Source organism: Schistocerca piceifrons, chromosome 1, assembly GCF_021461385.2.
Source record: "Schistocerca piceifrons isolate TAMUIC-IGC-003096 chromosome 1, iqSchPice1.1, whole genome shotgun sequence".
Classification (NCBI taxonomy): Eukaryota; Metazoa; Arthropoda; class Insecta; order Orthoptera; family Acrididae; genus Schistocerca; species Schistocerca piceifrons.
This window is the reverse complement of record NC_060138.1, coordinates 429,403,659-429,424,401: the sequence shown is the minus strand read 5'-3', so window position 1 is coordinate 429,424,401 and position 20,743 is coordinate 429,403,659. Positions and strand designations below refer to the sequence as shown.

Below are 20,743 nucleotides of genomic sequence, written 5' to 3'. Positions count from 1 at the left end.
TCCAAGATTTCCTTCTTTTTTTAGTTTCCCTCCTTTTTGAGTTTCACTCCAATTGCTGCTGATTTAAAATTTGGTTTTTTACCCTTCACTAAGCCACAGAATGGGCACTTATGACCATAACAGTTTTGCGCCCTAAAACCATAAAAAAGAAAGGCTAGTGCTTGAAGATAGATACAAACTATTCCCTGAAAGTCTACTTAGAAAGTTTGTAGAACTAACTTTAAGTTGTGAACCTATGTGCACAGTGAACCCCTATGCATCACTCACATAGGGATCATGAAAAGAAGATCAACTAATGACACCATGTTACACAATCATTCTTCTATTCTTTGTATGTGAATGGAATGGGCAAAAGCCATAAAAACTTGTACAATGGGAAGTACTTTCTGCCATGCACCTCACAATGATTTGCAGAGTATGGATGTACATGGCAATGTGAGTCACAAGATGCCAGCATGTTTGTCTGAATAACATTAGGTCACTTACATATTTTGATGTAACATCTGTTAAATGTTACGGTGTGGTAAAGGATGTGGTCAACACCACCATCACTACCAGCATCGCCAAAAAATTTACGACATTAATAATGTTTGTGCGTCTTTTACAAATGTCTGTGGGGATCTGTTTCTCTCAAATATTTGGAGCTCTTTCCCTGTTCCAGTTATCTCTGGTTTATAATTGAAGGAATTCTTTTCATATGGCTATACCACTCCAGTCTTTCGAGCTTTGTCATATCAGTGGGGCTCAATCCCAAACAAAGCTGCTGTCATGTTTATTTATTTATTTACATGTCAAGTTCCATAGGACCAAATTGAGGGCCAAATGTCCAAGGTCATGGGACGTGTCAGTACATGAAATTACAACATAAAAGTAATAACAGATAAAAATAAAGTGTTTTTGAACCCAATAATAGTCAGTCCATAAGTCTAAGTAAACACAATCAACAATACAACAAGAATCAGCTTAATTTTTCAAGGGACAGACCCATGAAGAAACTTTTCAGTTTCGGTTTGAAAGTGTGTAGACTACTGCTAAGATTTTTAAATTCGAGTGGTAGCTTATTGAAAATGGATGCAGCAGTATACTGAACACCTTTCTGCACAAGAGTTAGGGAAGTCCAATCCAAATGCAGGTTTGATTTCTGCCAAGTATTAACTGAGTTAAAGTTGCTTATTCTTGGGAATAAGCTAACATTGTTAGCAAGAAATGACAGTAAGGAGTATATATATATTGAGAGGTCAGTGTCAAAATACCCAGACTCTTGAACAGGGGTCGACAAGAGGTTTGTGAACGTACACCACTTATTGCCTGAACCACCCATTATATCCTTTTAGAATGGGAAGAGTTACCCCAAAATATAATAACATATGACATGAGCAAATGAAAATAAGCAAAGTAGATTAATTTTTGTGTCAAATGATCACTCACTTGAGATACCATTCGAATAGTAAAAATGGTAGCATTAAACTTTGAATAAACTCCTGAGTGTGGGGTTTCCACAACAATTTACTATCTATCTGAACACATAGAAATTCAAACTGTTCAGTTTCACTAATCATATACCAATTCTGTGAAATTAAAACGTCAGGTTTTGTTGAATTGTGTGTTAGAAACTGTAAAAACTGAGTCTTACTGTGATTTAGCATTAGTTTATTTTCTACAAGCCACAAACTTGGGTCGTGTACTGCACTATTTGAAACCGTGTCAATGTTTCACTTAACATCCATTACTACTAAGCTAGTGTCATCAGCAAACAGAAATATTTTAGTTACTTATAATACTAGAGGCCATATCATTTATATAAATAAGGAACAGGAGTGGCCCCAACACTGATCCCTGGTGCACCCCCACACATGACCGTACCCCCAATCAGGCCCCACATCACAATCATTCTCAGTAAGAGGTGAACCAATTATGAGCTGCTCCCAGCTGTTCCCCGTATTCTTTAATGATCCAACTTCTGGAGCAATATTTTGTGATCAACACAATCAAATACCTTAGTTAAATCAAAAAATATGCCTAGCGTTCAAACAGTTGTTAGACAACTTCTAAAGCAGAACTGTACTTTGCATAGCAAAACGTGTGATACAAAATGATAAATTATCCTTACATACACAGCCTTTTCAATTACTTCAGCAAACACTGATGGCATAGAAATAGGTCTAAAATTGTCTACATTATCCCTTTCTCCCTTTTTGTAAAGCGGCTTTACTACTGAGTACTTTAATTGTTCAGGAAACTGACCATTCGTAAAGGAAAAATTACAAATATGGCTAAATATGTATATGTGCAGCACAGTGCTTTAATATTCTCCTAGGCACTCCACCACATCCATGAGAGTCCTTAGGCTTCGGTGATTTAATTATTGACTCAATCTCCCCCTTGTCTGTATCACAGAGGAGTATTTCAGACATCAATCTCGGAAAGGCTATTGCCAAGAAAGTTATATGAGTCTCTGTGGAAACTAAATTTTTATTTAATTCACCAGCAATGCTCAGAAAATGATTGTTAGATACTGTACATATGTCTGATTTATTAGTGACAGAAATATTTTTACTACGAACTGACTTTATATCGTTGACCTTGCGATGATGACCAGACACTTTTTTGCAACTAAGCATATTGTTTTAATTTTTTCCTGTGAATTAGCTATTCTATTTGCATGCCACATACTCATTGCCTACCTAATAACATTTTTAAGCACCATACAATACTATTTGTAATGGGCTACTGTAGCTTGATTGTGACTACTTCTAACATTTTGATATAATTCCCGCTTTGTTCTACGTGATATCCTTATCCCTGTAGTCAGCCACCTGGGCTGCCTATTACTGCTAGTACCCCATTTAGAAGTTCTAATGGAAAGCAGCTCTCAAAGAGCATGAGCAATGTGTTAAGGAAAGCATTATATTTATCATCTATGTGATCGGCACTATAAACATCCTGCCACTCTTGTTTCTTGACAAGGCTTAAAAAACTCTCTATTGCTGTTGGATTATCTTTCCTACATAGTTTGTAATTATATGTGAAATTTGTTTGAGTACAAAAGCTTTTTAGTGTTAAAATCTGTACATCATGGTCTGAAAGGCCATTCACTCTTTTACTAACAGAATGCCCATCTAGTAATGAAGAATGAATAAAAATATTGTCTATGGCTGTGCTACTGTTGCCTTGCACCCTAGTTGGAAAAAAAAACACAGTCTGCATCAGGTCATATGAATTTAGGAGATTTACCAACATCCTTTTTCTTGCACCAGCATATACAAAATTTATATTGAAGTCACCACATAAAGCTAATTTCTGGTACTTCCTAAAAAGTGAATCTAGAACCCTCTCTAGCTTAAGCAGAAATGATCTGAAGTCAGGGTGAGGGGACTGATAAACAACAACAATTAGAAGTTTAGTTTCACTAAATTCAACTGCCCCTTCACAACATTTAAATATCTGTTCAGTGCAATGCCATGATACATCTATGGACTCACATGGAATACTGTTTTTACGTATGTAGTCACTCCCCCACCACTCAAGGAACTCCTTGAAAAACACCCAGCTAATCTGTATCCTGGTAAAGGAAGCCTCTGAATTGTTAAGTTATCTTTTTTTTATGTTACGTTTCCTGGTCATTAAATGATAGAAACATTTCAGATGCTGGCTCGTGCAGTCACTTTTGCCATTTACAACTAATTTATGAAAACTGCAAGATGTGTTTTGTAAAGTGCGATCTTTGAAGTTAATGCTAAAGTTCAGTCCCACAAACATACAGGGGTTGTAATTCTGAAGTCATACCTGAAAGAGTAATAACAAGGTAATTGGATAGGCTGTGGACCTTATTTTTTGCATCACCATTGAGATGACCATAAAATTCATCAAGGCAAAGCATTGGTGTTAGCTTGGAAATTCCAGCTGGACAGAGTTCCCATACATTTAGGAACCAGTCCAGCATTTAAGTTTGAGTCATCCATCTCTTCTCATGATTTCAAATCATAACAACAGGGGGCAGCCTTTCATTTTTATGGGTCTTGGGGCTTGTTTTCCACTTGAAGATTAAGACAGAGGAAGTTTGTGACCATTTGCTGTGATTCCCAGTACTACAGATATGCTCGTTTTTCACACCCTGGTGTGTTGATGGTAGCTTTTATTGTCCCCATCTCATCAGTTGTATAGTTACATGGCATATGAAATGAAACTGACATTTCATCAGTGTGTTGCCCATTTGGCCAATAGAGAAATTCTTCCCTTTGTGAAGTGTGATGACATACCATCAACATTCTTTAAGTTTTTTCTCAAAATCCTGTGGAAGTTTTTGGAATACTGTTTTACTTGTGTTGTAGAAATAAGCCACCCTGTTTCATGAAACAGTCAATCCCTCCATGGCTAGCCTTAAATTCTTGCCTTGGTATCTTAAGAACTGCAGATACTTCTTTTACTTTGTTTTGTATGGTGTCACTAGTTATAGGTTGCTCATTCTTCCTCCTTTCATGGACAAATTTGAAAAATTGAACAACATTGGGCTGTCTTCCTTTGTGAAGGCCAATGTAGTTCTTTCTAGTAGTGGTAGTTGCAAATAATTCCAATTTCTGTTTCTTCCATAAGCAGACGTTACTCTCATCTACAACACTTGAGAGTAGCATCATAAAATGTTCTCTGTTTGCCTTCCATTTTGTTACTACCTAATGCAAACACACTACACAGTAATAGGCCAACAATAATGTAATGAAGTTGAGAATTACAACTAGCTCCTTACCACTCCATCCCAATGTACTGCAATCTCTTCTATAAGTATCCATCTTTTGATTTGCAGCTCCTTGTATTGGCCGTGTTTGCAGTTAAAAATTTTTTGGGATTTGAGATCCACCAGTTACGCAAAACACCATTTTTCTAAGTACTTAAACATGTTTCGGCACCACTGTGCCATCTTCAGTGGTGCCGAAAAATGTGCTGTTTTTATTTGTAAAGTTCCTTTAATGTGTTAAATAGTGTGCCCTTGCAGAGTGTAGTGTGTTCATTTAAGACCTGTTTTCCTTCCACTATTGCCTTCTGTATATGGAAGTTTTCCTCAATGGTCAGTTTGCTGTATAGGATGTGGCTGGGTTTGAGTATTCTTAAGTCTGTTTCTATTGTGGTTGGGTGGTGGTTGTTGGCTATAAGGTGGTCAGCAAATGTGCTATGGGAGCTGTTGTTTTTTAAAGCTCTGAGATGTTCCGAATATTTTGTTTTGAAGTTTCTGCATGTTTGTCCTATGTATATCTTATATAAGATTAATGGAGAGAATTCAAGTTGCCTCACCATCAGTTTCTTGTGTTCAGCTTTCATTCTGATCTCCTCAATATTCCAAGGACTGATTTTTATGGCATGTAATAAGGACAGATAATGATGCTTCTCAATAAATAACAATTCATTAATAGTCTTTTGGTACTAGGCACTCAATGTACTAGAGACTCTACTAGATCACATTTCTACTCTATCCACAATGCCATTGGAGTTATACTTATCTATAAAGTTAATCAGACACAATAAAACACACAGCACATGGAGCACATATCAAAGCTACACAGTAGTGTGTTTAAAAACAAATTTAATTACAGGTGTAGTCACTTCTCGCACTCAAGGGCAATATCAAATTGGGTCATAAATGTTATATGACAACTGGACCAGAAGGCATGCATCATGACACAATGTAATACCTTCAGCTAGCAAATATTCCATTTCGTTAAACATCTGACTCAGTTTCTGTCACTTTTGGCAACCACTGCTATGTCTCTAACAACAATTTTGATTTTTCTGACTGTATCAGCTGTTACAAGTTAGTTCCTTACTTCCATGATTGCCTGTTAAATATACAAATAAAATATCATTGTTGTCACTCTGAAATTGCGGCTTACACCTTTTCTTCATTTGAATTTGTGTACAATTCTATCAATGCCTGATTAGTCTGATTTGTGTAAAGAGAATTGGCTGCATTTCTATGCCTGAATTTGATGAAACTACACTTTCTAAGAATGGAATTATTTTATTCCATTCAGCAGAATCAAAAGCCTTCTTTAAATTTATGAGTGCAATGTAACGTATGTTTTCTTGTTTTTTTCTGAAATATGGTCTCTTATTGTTAACCGTAGTACCAGCAACACTTGTAAAATGAAAATGGTCCTATTCTAATCTACTTTCAGTTTTCCCTTCCATTCTGTGATAAAATAATCTTTTGAGTATTCCTGAGACACTTGGCAGAAGATAAATTCTGCAATAATTTTACATCTATCTGTTCTTCTTTTTTGGATGTGAGCTAAATACATTGTACAGTTATTGCTCCACTCTTTGACCTGATGTCTGTAGGAGTTCCACTGGTATTTCCTGATTTGCTGCTTCCAGATTGTACAAAGATTTTTGAAATCCAGATACAGGAATTAAGTCTTTTCAAAAATCTTCTTGCACTGTATCCTCATTCTCAGCCAGAGTAATTTCTTCTGGCCAGTTATTTTCTGCCTTCATTACCTTTTTACCTTCTTTCATCTCTATATAATTTTGCTTCTTCTTTCTCTAAAATGACTGTTTATCTAATTTCTTAGTTTATTGTACATATTTATGCCTGTAAGTTTGCAATTCATTAGATTAGTAATATCCTATTTCCTGTTCTGATGTGTTGCATATCCTGTTCAGGGGTACCTATAACACCACACTGATACCACTTTGTGTAGGAGTGCAGGGTAACATTCGTGCTCAATGCAAAATGAATTATTACTGTAGTGTTTTTCAGTACTTGATGCTGTTCCATTCTTTGGCATCTGGAAGCAGCTGAAAGAGTCTCATGTAGATTTCCAAAATGCATGATATATTCCACTGTTGTATTAATAAAATGTGTCTTCCCAAATAGTCACATAAAAATTGAGAATGGAGTCCAATGTGATATATAATGTGGGAAGAAAATAGTAGATATAAGAAAATGAAAACTGAAGTTCTTGGGCTTTCTCTATTTAATGAGGTTTCAGGGAACTGGATTTTTCAACATTGTGTGGTATTTTAACGCATGCAGCCACAACGCTGTGGTACTTAATTATTCATTAAAATGTTTAATTAATGCAGTAGCAGAAGTTACACACTTTTTTCTTCTTGCTTGTGAAGTACAACATAAAATTGTTCGTGTACATTAAAGATATCCTTGAAATTTCTCTTCTGTGACTGTTGTTTTAGTTTATTTAATTTTTTTCAGGTTGTGTTCATTGGGTTCAGGCTGTTGGATGGTGCAACAACATTGCATGGAATGTTGGCCCACTGACCGCAAGGCAGTATCAGTTGGCTATAGAACGCTATGAGTGGAATAAACTTCAAAGTTTCAAAAGTATTGTTCCAATGGTCCATCTTTCTTGGAACCTCGCACGCAATATTAAGGTTTCTGATCCTAAACTTTTTGAGTTGATCAAGTAAGTATTTACATGTATATATGTGTTGAGGATAACACATCAATTTATACATAAAACTTACTAGTCACATAGAAGATTTAATCTTATGTCTTTCATATTCTAACCAGTTAAATGTGTGCTTGGAAAGGCAGTGTGCTCACTGAAACTACTCTTGTATTTCTTTCCCTGGTTTAACCATAATATGAAATGTAAAAACATTGATGTCTATTAGTAATTTTCCATTTGTCATGAGTAAAAGAATAGCTTATATAGTCTGTTGGTAAACTGAAGAGTGAGTGAGCAAGTCCCCACTCTGTCAACCCAGCTACGTCACAAGGCGCTCCTATAGGCTGTTTCACAACGTAATACCGACCCAGCCGTGGCGCACACTTTAAATCTGTGGCGGCGTTGTGTACAGAAATGTCGTGGCTGCATTTATTTTTAGACAAATGTGTTAAGACCATAAGGAATACAAAAAACGATAGCTTCTTTTGAAACGCAACATTATAGAGTAAATAATATTAACATACAAACAGAAGTCGGGATTCTACTACAAACATAGGACCGAATGGCTGTTCATGTGAATGTATGTTCCTCTATTACTATTCATAAAACGAACCCCATATAATGCAATCAATATGTAGAATTTAAGGCTTGTTCCTACTTTGTGTTTCTACTAAAAGGTAGAAGTTTTCTTTGGAGGACTGCATTGAAACGTAGCGAGGTGGTGCAGTGGCCAGCACAGTGGACTCGTATTCGGGAGGATGACGGTTCAATCCCGCGTCCGGCCATCCTGATTTAGGTTTTCCGTGATTTCCCTAAATCGCTCCAGGAAAATGCTGGAATGGTTCCTGTGAAAAGTCACGGCCAATTTCCTTCCCCATCCTTCCCTAATCCGATGAGACTGATGACCTCGCTATCTGGTCTCCTCCCCCAAACAACCCAACTCCAACCTAACTGCATTGAAACTTAACAATTCTTGCAACACGAAGAGTGTTTAAAAAGTAAGCAAAAATTTATAATTTTGTGTGTTGTATTAGTCCGATTGGCACTACTTTTTTATCACTGTCTTCGAAAACATGTCTCAAAAGTATGTGTACAATGTTATGCGTATTGGGTACTTACTCTGTTGTCAGCTGTCAAAAAGATTACATGTGCTGTGGTAGCATCAATGAATATTTGTTTTGTATAAAAATAGATAAGAGAACCTGCATTAAATTTTGTTATAGGAATGGAATAAAGTGTATGAAACTTTTAGAAATATTAAATATTGCTTGTGGTGAACCTGTTACGAGTAAACCAAGGGCATACAAGTGGTACAAAAATTTCAAAGCAGGCCTTAAAGAACAGTGGTTTTACAAGCATGGATGAGATTAAAAATGCACAGTTAAGAGACCTATAAACTATCCCAAAGAAACAGTTTGTAACGTGTTTCAGGAATTGGAAAAAGCACTGGCATAAGTGTACGGTATGTGATGAGTAATATTTTGAAGAGGATAACATTACTGTACATTAACAAATAAAGCTCTTACCAAAAAATAAAAATTAATATGTGAACTCACCTCGTAGGTCAAGCTTTTTGCTTAGAAGTCCAGAATCGGTGTACATGTTTCGAAGAAAATTTCAGCAATGTTTGAAATAGCTATTGGGCACATGTTTTAAGCAATTTGTCTGAGAATCAGGTGAATAGTGACCGAGATAGAGATTTAGTGTTCCATAAGCATCAAAGGTTTTACATGATTTTGAAACTGTCTTATAACGAAGGGTTTTCTCCCAAAATTATTAGTTTTCCTTTGTGGCGATTCCAGTAAACCATGCGGCTTATTTTCACGTTCCTTCCTTATGCGTGCTATTGCACGAGGCTTACGTTAGCATAAATAGCCGCCCTTTGGTTGGGACTGGTAATATTATTATAGTTATAGTTCTTTTTGGGTCGCCCCTTTAATACACACTGTAATAACGTTAGAGATGACTGAACACTCGTTACTCCACAAATACCTCCTCTTCTTCATATTCTACACATTTTCTTGCAATGCTATACCATTATCCATCTCCTCCAGATATCGAAGCATATCAGTAAGTATACAAAGTTAACCGACTGACAATGGGCAACTAAGATCCCATGAACAGAAACGACGTATATCACCCCATGCCGATCTACACCGCTAGACAGGTAACGGGCAACAGATTTTGGGTGCCCCTGTATGCCGGTGGCAGTGTTCTTCCGGGAAAAGCCACTTCCCCCACCGAAAGCGTTGCTCGCTCTTCAGTTTACAGACAGACTATACTGTTCTGCTCCAAAGCACAATGCTGACAGAAGCATCTGACATACCCTTTGTGTGATCGGGCTGTAACATTCATGCACTTTTAGGCTTTGCCAGAGGAAGACTAGTTTCTGTAAATTTTGGATTCGTTGATTGGTTAGGTAGTTAGTTAGGTACATGTTCCATGGATCATTTGTATGATTAATCATAATAATGTGGAGTGAGTCACTTTACATTTTCATTACACATTCGTGTGATTTAATTTTCTGGCACTTGACTTAATGCCATTTGAATTCTTGCTTCCCATTACAGATTTGTTAAGTCTGAATTACAATCTCTTAATTTAGTATACTTTTTTAATGTTTTTTGTTCCTGAACAAACCTGTCTTGTAACTCAGTATGTGTTTGGAGATGATAGGATGGAGATGTTATGCAGGAGGGTGGCCAAAAATCTGTCTAGCCATAGCACTCATTTAAATGACTTTTCTCTTTATCCAAGTCAAAGACTTGACTTTATTTACGACTGCTTAAAAAAGTATTATTGAACTTCATGTTATTGTATACAGAATAGGTTTTCAGATATGTGAGTGGCTCAAATGATTTCCTAAGTAATAGAAACCAGTTTGTTATTCTCAAAGGTGGTTAGAGTTCGTTAGGTTCAAGGGTATCATCAGGAGTGCTACAGAGAAATGTGATAGGACCACTCTTGTTTGGATGGTTTAGATAGAAATATTATTTGTTGTGAAGTATGGCAGCTTGTTATTGAAGATTTAGTCTAGGTACAATGTTACAAAGTGATATGAAACAGAACAAGCACCTAATATCCCTAATAGAGAAGGCAAATGGTCAGCTTCAATTTATTGGGAGAATGTTAGGAAAGTGTAGCTCATTTACAAAGAAGACTGTGTATAGAACATTGGTGTGGCCCACTCTTGAGTACTGCTCAAGTGTTTAGAATCCCCACCAGATTGGAGTAAAGGAAGACATCAAAGCAATTCAAAAGCATGCTGCTAGACTTGTTACTCGTAAGTTTGATCAGCATGTGAATATTATGGAGGTGCTATGTGAATTCAAATCTATAGAGGGAAGACAATGTTGTTTTCATGCAAAGCAATTCAAAAACATGCTGCTAGACTTGTTACTGGTAATTTCGATCAGCATGTGAATATTATGGAGGTGCTCTGTGAATTCTAATCCATAGAGGGAAGACAATGTTGTTTTCATGAAATACTATTGAGAAAATTTAGAGAAAACAGCATTTGAAGTTGACTACAGTACAATTCTACTGCTGCCATCATACATTGTGCTGAAGGACAGTAAAGACTAAATAAGAGAATTCAGGACTAGTACAGCATAGACAGTTATTTTCCCTTGCTGCATATGCGAGTGGAACAAGGAGGGGAGGGAAGGGGAGATGAGGACTAGTAATGGTACAAGGTATCCTCAGCCATGCACCATGGGGTGGGTAATTCTCTCAGCTGTTTAAAGTTACTCTTTGTCCTATAGGTTACTGAAGGAAAACATCTGTTGTGTTGTTTTTTAGACCTGACCTTTTTTTATTTTTGAATGTTTTCTCAGAATTTTTTGTGGAGAGATAACTGAACATAATAATCATATATTCACACTGCATTGAATAAAATAAAATTCAAAAACTTTTGCCGTAAATGTAACAGCTACTGCCTTCCAAAGTAAAAAGTACTGACTGCTGAGATTCGCATTCTGTACTATAACTTCCATAGGGTTTGCGGTATTCCAAAGGCAATGCTGGTTCCATAGTATAAAGTGGCCCTGCAATAGGCTGCCAAATTCAACTCTCCACATCCATGGTCTGCTTTATGTTTTAATATCTAAACCTGCCCCTGTGATTCTTCCCTTTCCCTCAAATGACTTTTAGCAGCTAGAAAACTAATTCTAACAAACTTTTAATCCCAAAAATACATTTTTTTGTTTTCTACCAATAGTAAATTCCAAATTTCCTATCTTACACACACACACACACACACACACACACACACACACACACACACACACACACACACACACACACACAGAGAGAGAGAGAGAGAGAGAGAGAGAGAGAGAGAGAGAGAGAGAGAGATACATGCAAATGCAACTCGCACTGTGTGTGTGTGTATTGTCTATTTTTGATGAAGGCTTGTTGGCTGAAAGCTTACTTTCTGACAGTCGTTTTGTTGTGCCTGTCTGCGACTCAGTGTCTCCGCTTCAATTTTTGTTTCTTAAAGTACCTCAGTGCGACCTGCTGTCTGCTTCTTACATCAAAACATTATTATGGTTCAGTCTATAGTTTGTAATTAACATTGTAACTTGTGTCCACATGTAAAACTGCTAATGGTAAACTTACTATACAAAATATTAGTCACCCCATTAAGGGAGCACACTGGTCACCTCAGAGTGCTGTAAATTTTGTACAACTGGTATCAGGTGATCATGTGACCCTCCCATCATAAGTTCAAAATGATGGCTGTGATAAGGAAAGAACAGCTGAAGTCTTTTTGGACATCTAGAAAATGCTATTAGTTGATTACTTCAGCCATGTAGAGACCATGAATGCTGCCATTTATTGTGCCAGACAGAAACAATTGGAGGAGGTGATTTGGAGGAAGTGACTGGGATTGCTTTCCAGTGACCACATATGGCTGTGATTATGTGTGATTGCACAATGGACTGTATTGGAACAGCCTTCATACAGCCTGGATTCTCACCAAGCAATTTCATCTCTTTGGACCAGTGAACAAGCACCTGGCTGGTTGCCACTTCATAACAAATGCCAATATTCAAGAGGCTGCTGTTAAGAGACTCCTATATTTATACTCCAACTTGAAAAACTCTAGTTTCAAGAGATTGTTTTACTAGTGTAACAAATATGTAGACAACCATGTGTTTACATGAGAAGTTGTTTCCCAGTGCCTCGATAAATTTTGTGTATTTCTTTGATTTCATGAATAAATTTCTTCTTGCAGAGGATTTGTTACATTAGTTTTCCAAACACCCTTGTATAAATATCATTTATCACTCAAATAAATGAGGGAAAAACTCAACAAATATTTCATTGCTGAGAGTTTTCTCAAAGTCTTCAACATCTCCTGATTGAGAAGTGGGGGTCCTGCAGAGAAAGTAGTAGTGTACACATTGTACATCACTTCTTGTATAATTAAATGACAGTACCTATTAAGAGGACAGATCAATAGCAACCTCACAGAAGAAGTGGTGTGCAATGGATAGGAACAAACAAAAATAATTTTTGTTCTTACAAGGGAAGTATGCATCCAACTGGTCATCAGTATTGCTCATCTTTCACACAATTTTCATACATATTTACATGAAACAAATGATGCTCTAGTATGAAGTACTTTTTGAGCATTTTAGAGTAATCTAGGTTCAAAGTTTTATGATTCAGGAGGACGATAATTCAATCCTGTGTCTGGCCATTCTGATTTAGGTTTTCCATGATTTCCCTAAAGTGCGCCAGGTAAATGCTGGGATAGTTCCTCTGAAAGGGCACCGCAGATTTCGTTCCCCATCCTTTTCTCATTCGATGGGACCGGTGACCTCGCTGTATGGTCCCATTCCCTGAATCAACCAGCCAACAACAAGAATAACAACAATAACCATCATAATCGTCATAATACTACATTTATATCAAAGTATAATAAGGAATCTTGATGAAATGATTATTTATCGATACTGTCATGAATGTATCACAGTGAAGTCATTCTGAGCTGTAACAGCTTCAAGTAATATGCTATCTGTTTGCAATACTTTCAGGAATGTATCAATGAATAAACATTCATTTCATCATGATTCTTTATTATACCTTGATTAAACTTCACCAAAAATGTATTATTATTCCGTTTCCAAGAAACATGATTCATTGTAGTGATGCAAGTCTTGATGGTAGATTATTTTAAACAAAGATTGTTGTAAAAAAACTTTTACAAAAAACCTAGTTTCTTGCAGTAAAGAAAAAGGCACACAAGAACAAATGCCTGTATGAAAGTGTCATTTTGATGTATGTTGACCACAATTGGGTAACCAGTGTATTTTTCACTTCCAGCTACAAGGGAGAAAATCACACTTCATGATTAAATTATCGTGAATAAGCATCCTCCATAGTGCATAGTGTAAAATTTACTTGAGAAGTAGCTAGTAGATGTCTTCCAATTCATGAATAAAACTCACCAAAACTGACTCAGAGATCGGGGGCTTTTAACTTAATCACAAACCAGAAATCTCATTTAATTTATCCTAAAATATTCACTCCATTATTTGATCTTCATTGAGATAGAAAATTGCAATGAGTCACACATTTTGATGAATAATTTATTTCAGTATAACTGTTTTCAGACAGGCCCATTCTCACATAGCAGTGAGGATTTCTTGTAGTTTCACATTTATATCCTACAATATAATAGAATATTTGTAGTTTACAAAAGCTTTTACATTTTAAACAAGATGTATACATTTTACTGACTAGATGAAAAGTTTTACTTCACACACTACAACATAGAGGCCTGCTTAATTAACACATTGACATGTATCTATGTGGTTGACTAAGGGCAACGTGGCAGACGCATATGTTGACATCTGACTTCGTTGGCTATAGAATACTGTATTGTGGTCTTCACTGTATAATGCAAATTTTCATATCCTTTGCCCAGATCTCGAACGTACCTATACATTTAATTTGTAAAACTAGTGGCAATGAACACCCCAGTCATTTTCATTTTTCCCCCTTTTTTTTGACTCATTAATAAAGCTAAATTATGGCAGTAATATACTCTATCTATCAACAGAAATTACAGGAGATAGATGAATTATTGTAGGACATTGTTTTAAAGTTAAGTAACAGAATGTTCCTACAAATTTTCATCCACCTATAATTTTGTTTTAACAGAGAAATTATGCATACTATCATAACTGAGCTTTGTTAGTTAGTCAACAAGAAATACTAAATATTATGTTGCCAAACAGAGGAAAAATACTGGGCCGTACATTGCCATTAGTTCTAAAAAATTAAATCTTTAGGTTAGAGTTCTACTCATCACATAGAGGACACACTGACCTGAGCACAGTCAAATTTAAGAGCAGACTGAAAAATAGACTGTTGGATATTTTTTTAGCTATTGGCCAGATCCTTTACCAGGACCAGGGGTAGAGGGGGAGGGATAGCAGTGTAGGGCTTCAAGAAGGTGGTGTATTGCAACATGTGGAAATGTGCAGTGACATGGCAGGGATAGAAATATTCTTCCCACTCCTCTCACAATGGTATTATGTCAACCACTCAACATATGCAATACCTTTGTATGTCCCTGTTTAACCCCTGCTTTGGTATCTTTGCTGATCACATTCAACGCCTCCCCCCAATCCCTTGCCACATGGTCCATATCACTGTAAAAGAGCTAGATGCAAGAACTGTACCATACATGTTCCCATTACCACCTACTCCAGGCCTGTCACATCCATGTACTCTACCAATTTAACTGCAACACTGTGTGCCACTCTACGTGAGCATGTCCACTAATCAGCTGTCTGTTGGCAAACTGTGCCAAGAGACAGCTGGCCTTTACATTTGCTGAGCATGCTGCACAGCACAGTGTGCTTGGCTTAGTGAATCAAACAATGGAAAATCCAGAACAGAATGTAACAATATTATGAAATGGATAATTGCTACATGCCATATAAGGGAGTTGCTGAGCCACAGATACGCACAACAAAAAGACTGTCAGAAAGTGAGTTTTCAGCCAACAAGGTCTTTGTCCAGAAAACAGAACACACACACACACACACACACACACACACACACACACACGCAAACGTGACTCACACAAACATGACCACAGTCTCTGACTGCTGAGGCCAGACTGAGAGCAGCAGCCCATGATGGGGGTTAAGGAGGAGGCTGGGGCAGGGATGGGAAGGGATGGCAGGGGACGGGTAGGGGATGGTAAAATGTTGCTTGTGAGTAATGTGACATCACTGAGAGAATCTCTACTCTCGGAGATCAACACCTTCAGCCTGTTACCCACAACCTATTCTCCTATAGAAAAGATACCAACCATTTCCTTCTCCGACTCTTTGCAGTTCCTGTACTCTTCGCAGTTCCTGTTCCTTTGCCACATGGTGCCCTGATTGTCACTATTGATGCCACCTCACTTTACACTAACATCCCTAATGCCCATGTCCTTACTGCTACTGAATACTACCTTTCCCAATGCCCAACGGATTCCAAACCTATAACCTTGTTCCTAGTCGCCATGACCAACTATATCCTCGCCCACAATTACTTGTCCTTTGAAAGCATTACCTACAAACAAATCCGGGGTACAGCAGTGGATCATCTAGAGAATCCTTCCTAAACACTCAGAATCCCAAACCTCGCATCTGGTTATGATTCACTGATGACATCTACATGTGATATGGATCAAGGGTGAGGACATCCTATCCACATTCCTCCAGAACCTCAATGCTTCTCCCCCATTTGCTTCACCTGGCCCAACTCAACCCCCCAAACCATCTTCCTCGGCGTTGACCTCCACCTCAAAGATGGCTACATCATTACCTGCGTCCATATCAAATCTACCAACCGTCAGCAATACCTCCACTTCAACAACTGCCACCAATTTCATACTAATACGTCCCCCATCCATACAGCCTAGCCACCCAAGGCCGTCGCATCTGCAATGATGAGCAGTCCCTCTTGAAATATACTGAGGGTCTGACAGAGGCCTTTACAGACCATAAATACTCTCCCAACATTGTACAAAGACAGATCTCCCATGCCTTGTCTCTCCAGTCTCCCACCACCTTCCATAGTCCCACCATCCGGTCACAGAGGAGCATTCTCCTCGTGTCTCAGTACCACGCAGGATTGGAGCAAAATCACATTCTCCACCAGGCTTTTGACTAACTTTTGTCGTGCCTAGAAATGAGAAATGTCCTACCCATGTCCTTCCCACCTCTCCAACAGTGGCAAACTGCCACTCACCAGCCTGCACAATATCTTCATGTATCTCTACACATCCCCTGCTTCCAACCCTTTGCCTCATGGCTCACCGTCCTGTAATAAATTAGATGAAAGACCTGTACCATACATCCTCCAACCACTATCTACTCCACTCTGGTCACAAGCATCACCTATTCCATCAGAGACAGGGCTACCTGTGGAATCAGTTATGTGATGTACAAGCTAAGCTGCAACCACTAATCTGTGTTCTATGTGGGAATGACGGCTAAGAAGCTGTCTGTCCGCATAGATGGCCACCAGCAAACTGTGGCCAAGAAACAGCTGGACCATCCCATTGCTGCTCATGCAGCTCAACATGACATTCTTCATTTCAGTGACTGCTTTACAGGCTGTGCCACATAGACCCTTCCCACTAGCACCAGATTTTCTGAATTTCACAGGTGGGAACTCTCCCTGCAACCTCATAACTTTCCTGGCCTCAACCTTCATTATCCATTGCCCTTACCCATCCAGCCCCTTCCCTGTTCCCATTCCACCAATGCACCCACTGTCTTTTTACTTCTCCCCTTTTCCGCTATCCCCACCCCACTGTTAGCCTCCGTCTAATCTCCTGACTGCAGCTAGCTGCCCTACCCTCTCTCCACCACACCTTATCCCTGTATGCTCCCACAAGCAGCACTTAATGTCCCCCTGCCATACTCTGCTATCCTTCCCCCTCCTCTCCGCAGCCTCCTCCTTACCTCCCACCAACCAGTTGCTTCCCCCATCATGCTCTGCTGCTCGTAGTCTGGCCACGGCAGCCAGGGACTGTGGTTTTGTGTGTGTGTGTGTGTGTGTGTGTGTGTGTGTGTGTGTGTGTGTGAGTGTGTGTGTGTGTGTGTGTGTTTTGTCTATTTTCAAGGAAGTCGTTGTTCAGTAGAACGAAAAACCAGTCCAAGTTGCAAATTTTTACCTTTGTATTCATCTGATAACTAATATCGTGCAGAGACCCATTTTCAAATCATCATAGCAAACTTTAAAATGGCATTTCCAAAGATGTCAAACATGTGCAATGAACATTTACAGTGTGTACTTTTGCGTATGCACTCTAAATGTTCATTGCAAATTTTTGACATCTTTGGATATGCCATTTTAGACCTTGCCCGGAACTAGTCATTGAATGAATAAAAAAATTAAAAAAAAATTTTCAATGTGGACTAGTTTTCTGCTCTATTGATTAACAGAAATTGCTGACCCAAACTACCCTCACATGCTGGAAGTTCAGAAGGCCTTGTTGGCTGAAAGTTCACTTTCTGACAGTCTTTTTGTTGTGCCTATTTGGAACTCGGCATTTCTGCTGTATGGTGAGTAGCAACTACCCTTTTCATAATTTTGTGACTTAAGTGAATGCATTACAGCCCGTACCATTTGGATCCATCCCACCAACACCAGATTTTCTGAACTGCACATGTGGGAACACTCAGTAAAACACATACTTTCTTCTCATAGCCCCTCTGACCCATCCTACATTAATGCCTAGTGAATTTGTGGGTAGGGACATGTTATTTATTATAACTGTTTTCAGTGCTGCTTTGAACTGAAAGCAGGTTGGGTTAGGGTTTGCAACACCAATCTGCCTCACACAATAACAAAACATTCTCCAGCAGGTCTTGACTGAAAGTCCTCATGCTTCAATAATTAAAGCCAATTTTTTTCATCAGTTCCAAAAGAACATCAGTGATCTTATTATAGTTTGCCACAAACTTAAAATTTTTGTCCTGTCTCTCCCTGTTCCTAACTCCAACTTTCCACTTTTTCATTTCCTATAATGCATTATACCATATTTCAATATGTGGTGACTAGAGAAATGGCAAACTGATAAGAGTTGCCATCTTGTGGATAATAATGGAAGCTGTTTAGTGAATCGAACAAGCACTATACCTTTTCAACAAATTCTGCAGTGTATATTACTTCTGCAGGTAAAATATTAAATGCTACATAGTTCTCAATAACTGCACCCACTTGTGACTAAGCTTGGCTGCAGCTGCCTTAACTTACAGTTTTAGTAAAAGAATCCTTAATATCAAAATGATTCCTCTGCAGTTTTGGCATGATACCCAAATTGTATTTTATTTCTTTGGAGTACATTTCTAGTATTCTTTAATAGTTGTGGGACATCATAAATCACTGCAAATAAGTTCATCACTGACTAAAAAGCGAAATGAACTGAATTCAGTAAATTTCTCATTGTGCGGTTCCTTCAGTGCTCTCTGCTTGGTTGAAGCCTGGTCACAAACTGTGAAATTCACGCAGTTGCCTTGTGACATAGATAATGAGGACTTCTATAAAGTAGTACTTGGAACATAGTTCTGATGAAGTTATGTGTGGCAACCTGCTTCCAGTGTTTATGTATGCCTCTGACCACAAATATTAATGTGTAGTTTGCATACAAATTTTACCTTCCTAAAGTCGTACATCCAGAAAACCTGAAATTAGTTACTTCTTTGCGTCATAATACAACTCTCTATCTCTCTCTCCAAAGACATATTATCGAACAAAACACAATATTTATCATTGTTGTTCACTGCTTCTACTTCTGCTTGTGTTACATTCATTACTGCAGGATTCCAGCCCAGCTCAAAATGTACAGGAGATCATGGGAGTTTTAGATGCCTGGCAGAAGAAAGGGGAAATTGAACTGACAAATATTTGTATAGCCAAGGGCTTTGCTTGTGTAAGGACAGAGCAAATACCTTGCTCTCAGATGTCCATCACCTAGCATTTTCTGATTGCTCAATGTATGTTAATTGCATGTCTGTGAAATTTAAATAGTTTTATATGAAGGAGAAAGTACTGCTGTCACTTAAATCTGTAAATGTTTTTAATTCATATTTCCCATTATGTAGCTTTGCTTTAAGTTTTGATATCCTTGTTAAAGTTTTCACATGAATCTTGTACATTTTTTAATTTTATGGGACTAAAGTCTGCTTTTGAAACCTCCCTTACCCAAAACCCCACTTTCGTCATTAAAAGATGTTTTGGATAAGAATGTGTGTTCACCACGTGTAGATTCATTTTGAGAGGAAACAAAAAATTTACAAAGTGTATCACTCAAAGAATTACTCTGTTCAGCAAACTAGTGCTTGATAATTTATTAACAGCAGTTTCACTTCCAGTATTAACAGCTGTATAATGAACACTTGCCACTGCACATGTTGTGCTTGGTAGTACATTAACACCAATTTCACCTAGTCCACTTCTGAAATTAGTACCTACATAAAGAACATCTGTCGGACATTTTCGAAACACATGCATGTTCAGGCTACATCTGGTTTATGAATAAAGTCTTTTTTGGAAAAATGTTCCTCACAAACAAAAATAGTAGCATAGTTCACATCAGGAGACAGCTCACAAACATTTTTTTTTTCCAATTTAGAAGCAACTCTTGAGGTTGTCTGGGAAACCTGTTGAAGTGTTTGTTATTAACTTTCTCTGTTGAAGCTGTGCGATATCCAGATGAACAGCCCAAGAATTAGTGGGAGTATTTCTGTGTCAGTTTTTGTGTTGAAGACTCTAAAAATGCAAATTCTTGATTACATTCACTAGAACAACTTTTAAATCACATCACACCTATTTACATAAACAAACAAACACCACGCAGCTTACTTTGTGATAGAAGGTAATACATTTCATTTATATGTAGTTAAAATTCTGTAAGCTAAATATCTTATTTCAGTTTTGAATGAGGACTTTTTTTCAGCAGGAGTTTTCTCCTGTTCCATGCTGAAAGTTATGTAATTTAAGTGTAAAAATCCTGTTTTAGCAAAGATATAATCAAATATAATTTGGAGTATACAGATATGAAATGAGAAATCTTGAAATGAGAAATACTGTAAAAACAGCCAAAACTGCAGACTACACTACAGAATGACACAATAAAACCAGCCATTTTGTACAGATCTCATTGGACAGTTGTGTAGGCTTCCAACAGCCACTTGCTTGATGACACCATTTACCCTCTACTGCCTGTAGTGTCTGGAAGAAACTAATCAACATATTTCCAGTTTTTTCATTTAGCTGTCACACCCATGGGCAGCATACAGCATCTTCCTCCACCCTAC

General features: G+C 37.8%; 1 protein-coding gene across 1 annotated transcript in view; it reads left to right on the top strand.

Annotated features, from left to right (window-relative positions):
• The window catches only part of LOC124790266 (histone demethylase UTY), a 327,821-nt gene that overhangs the window by 292,900 nt on the left and 14,178 nt on the right, over positions 1-20,743 (top strand). Inside the window, exon 21 of the mRNA XM_047257771.1 lies at positions 7,205-7,415. Within this exon, the coding sequence (XP_047113727.1) occupies positions 7,205-7,415 (211 nt within the window). The remainder of the gene's footprint in view (positions 1-7,204; positions 7,416-20,743) is intronic.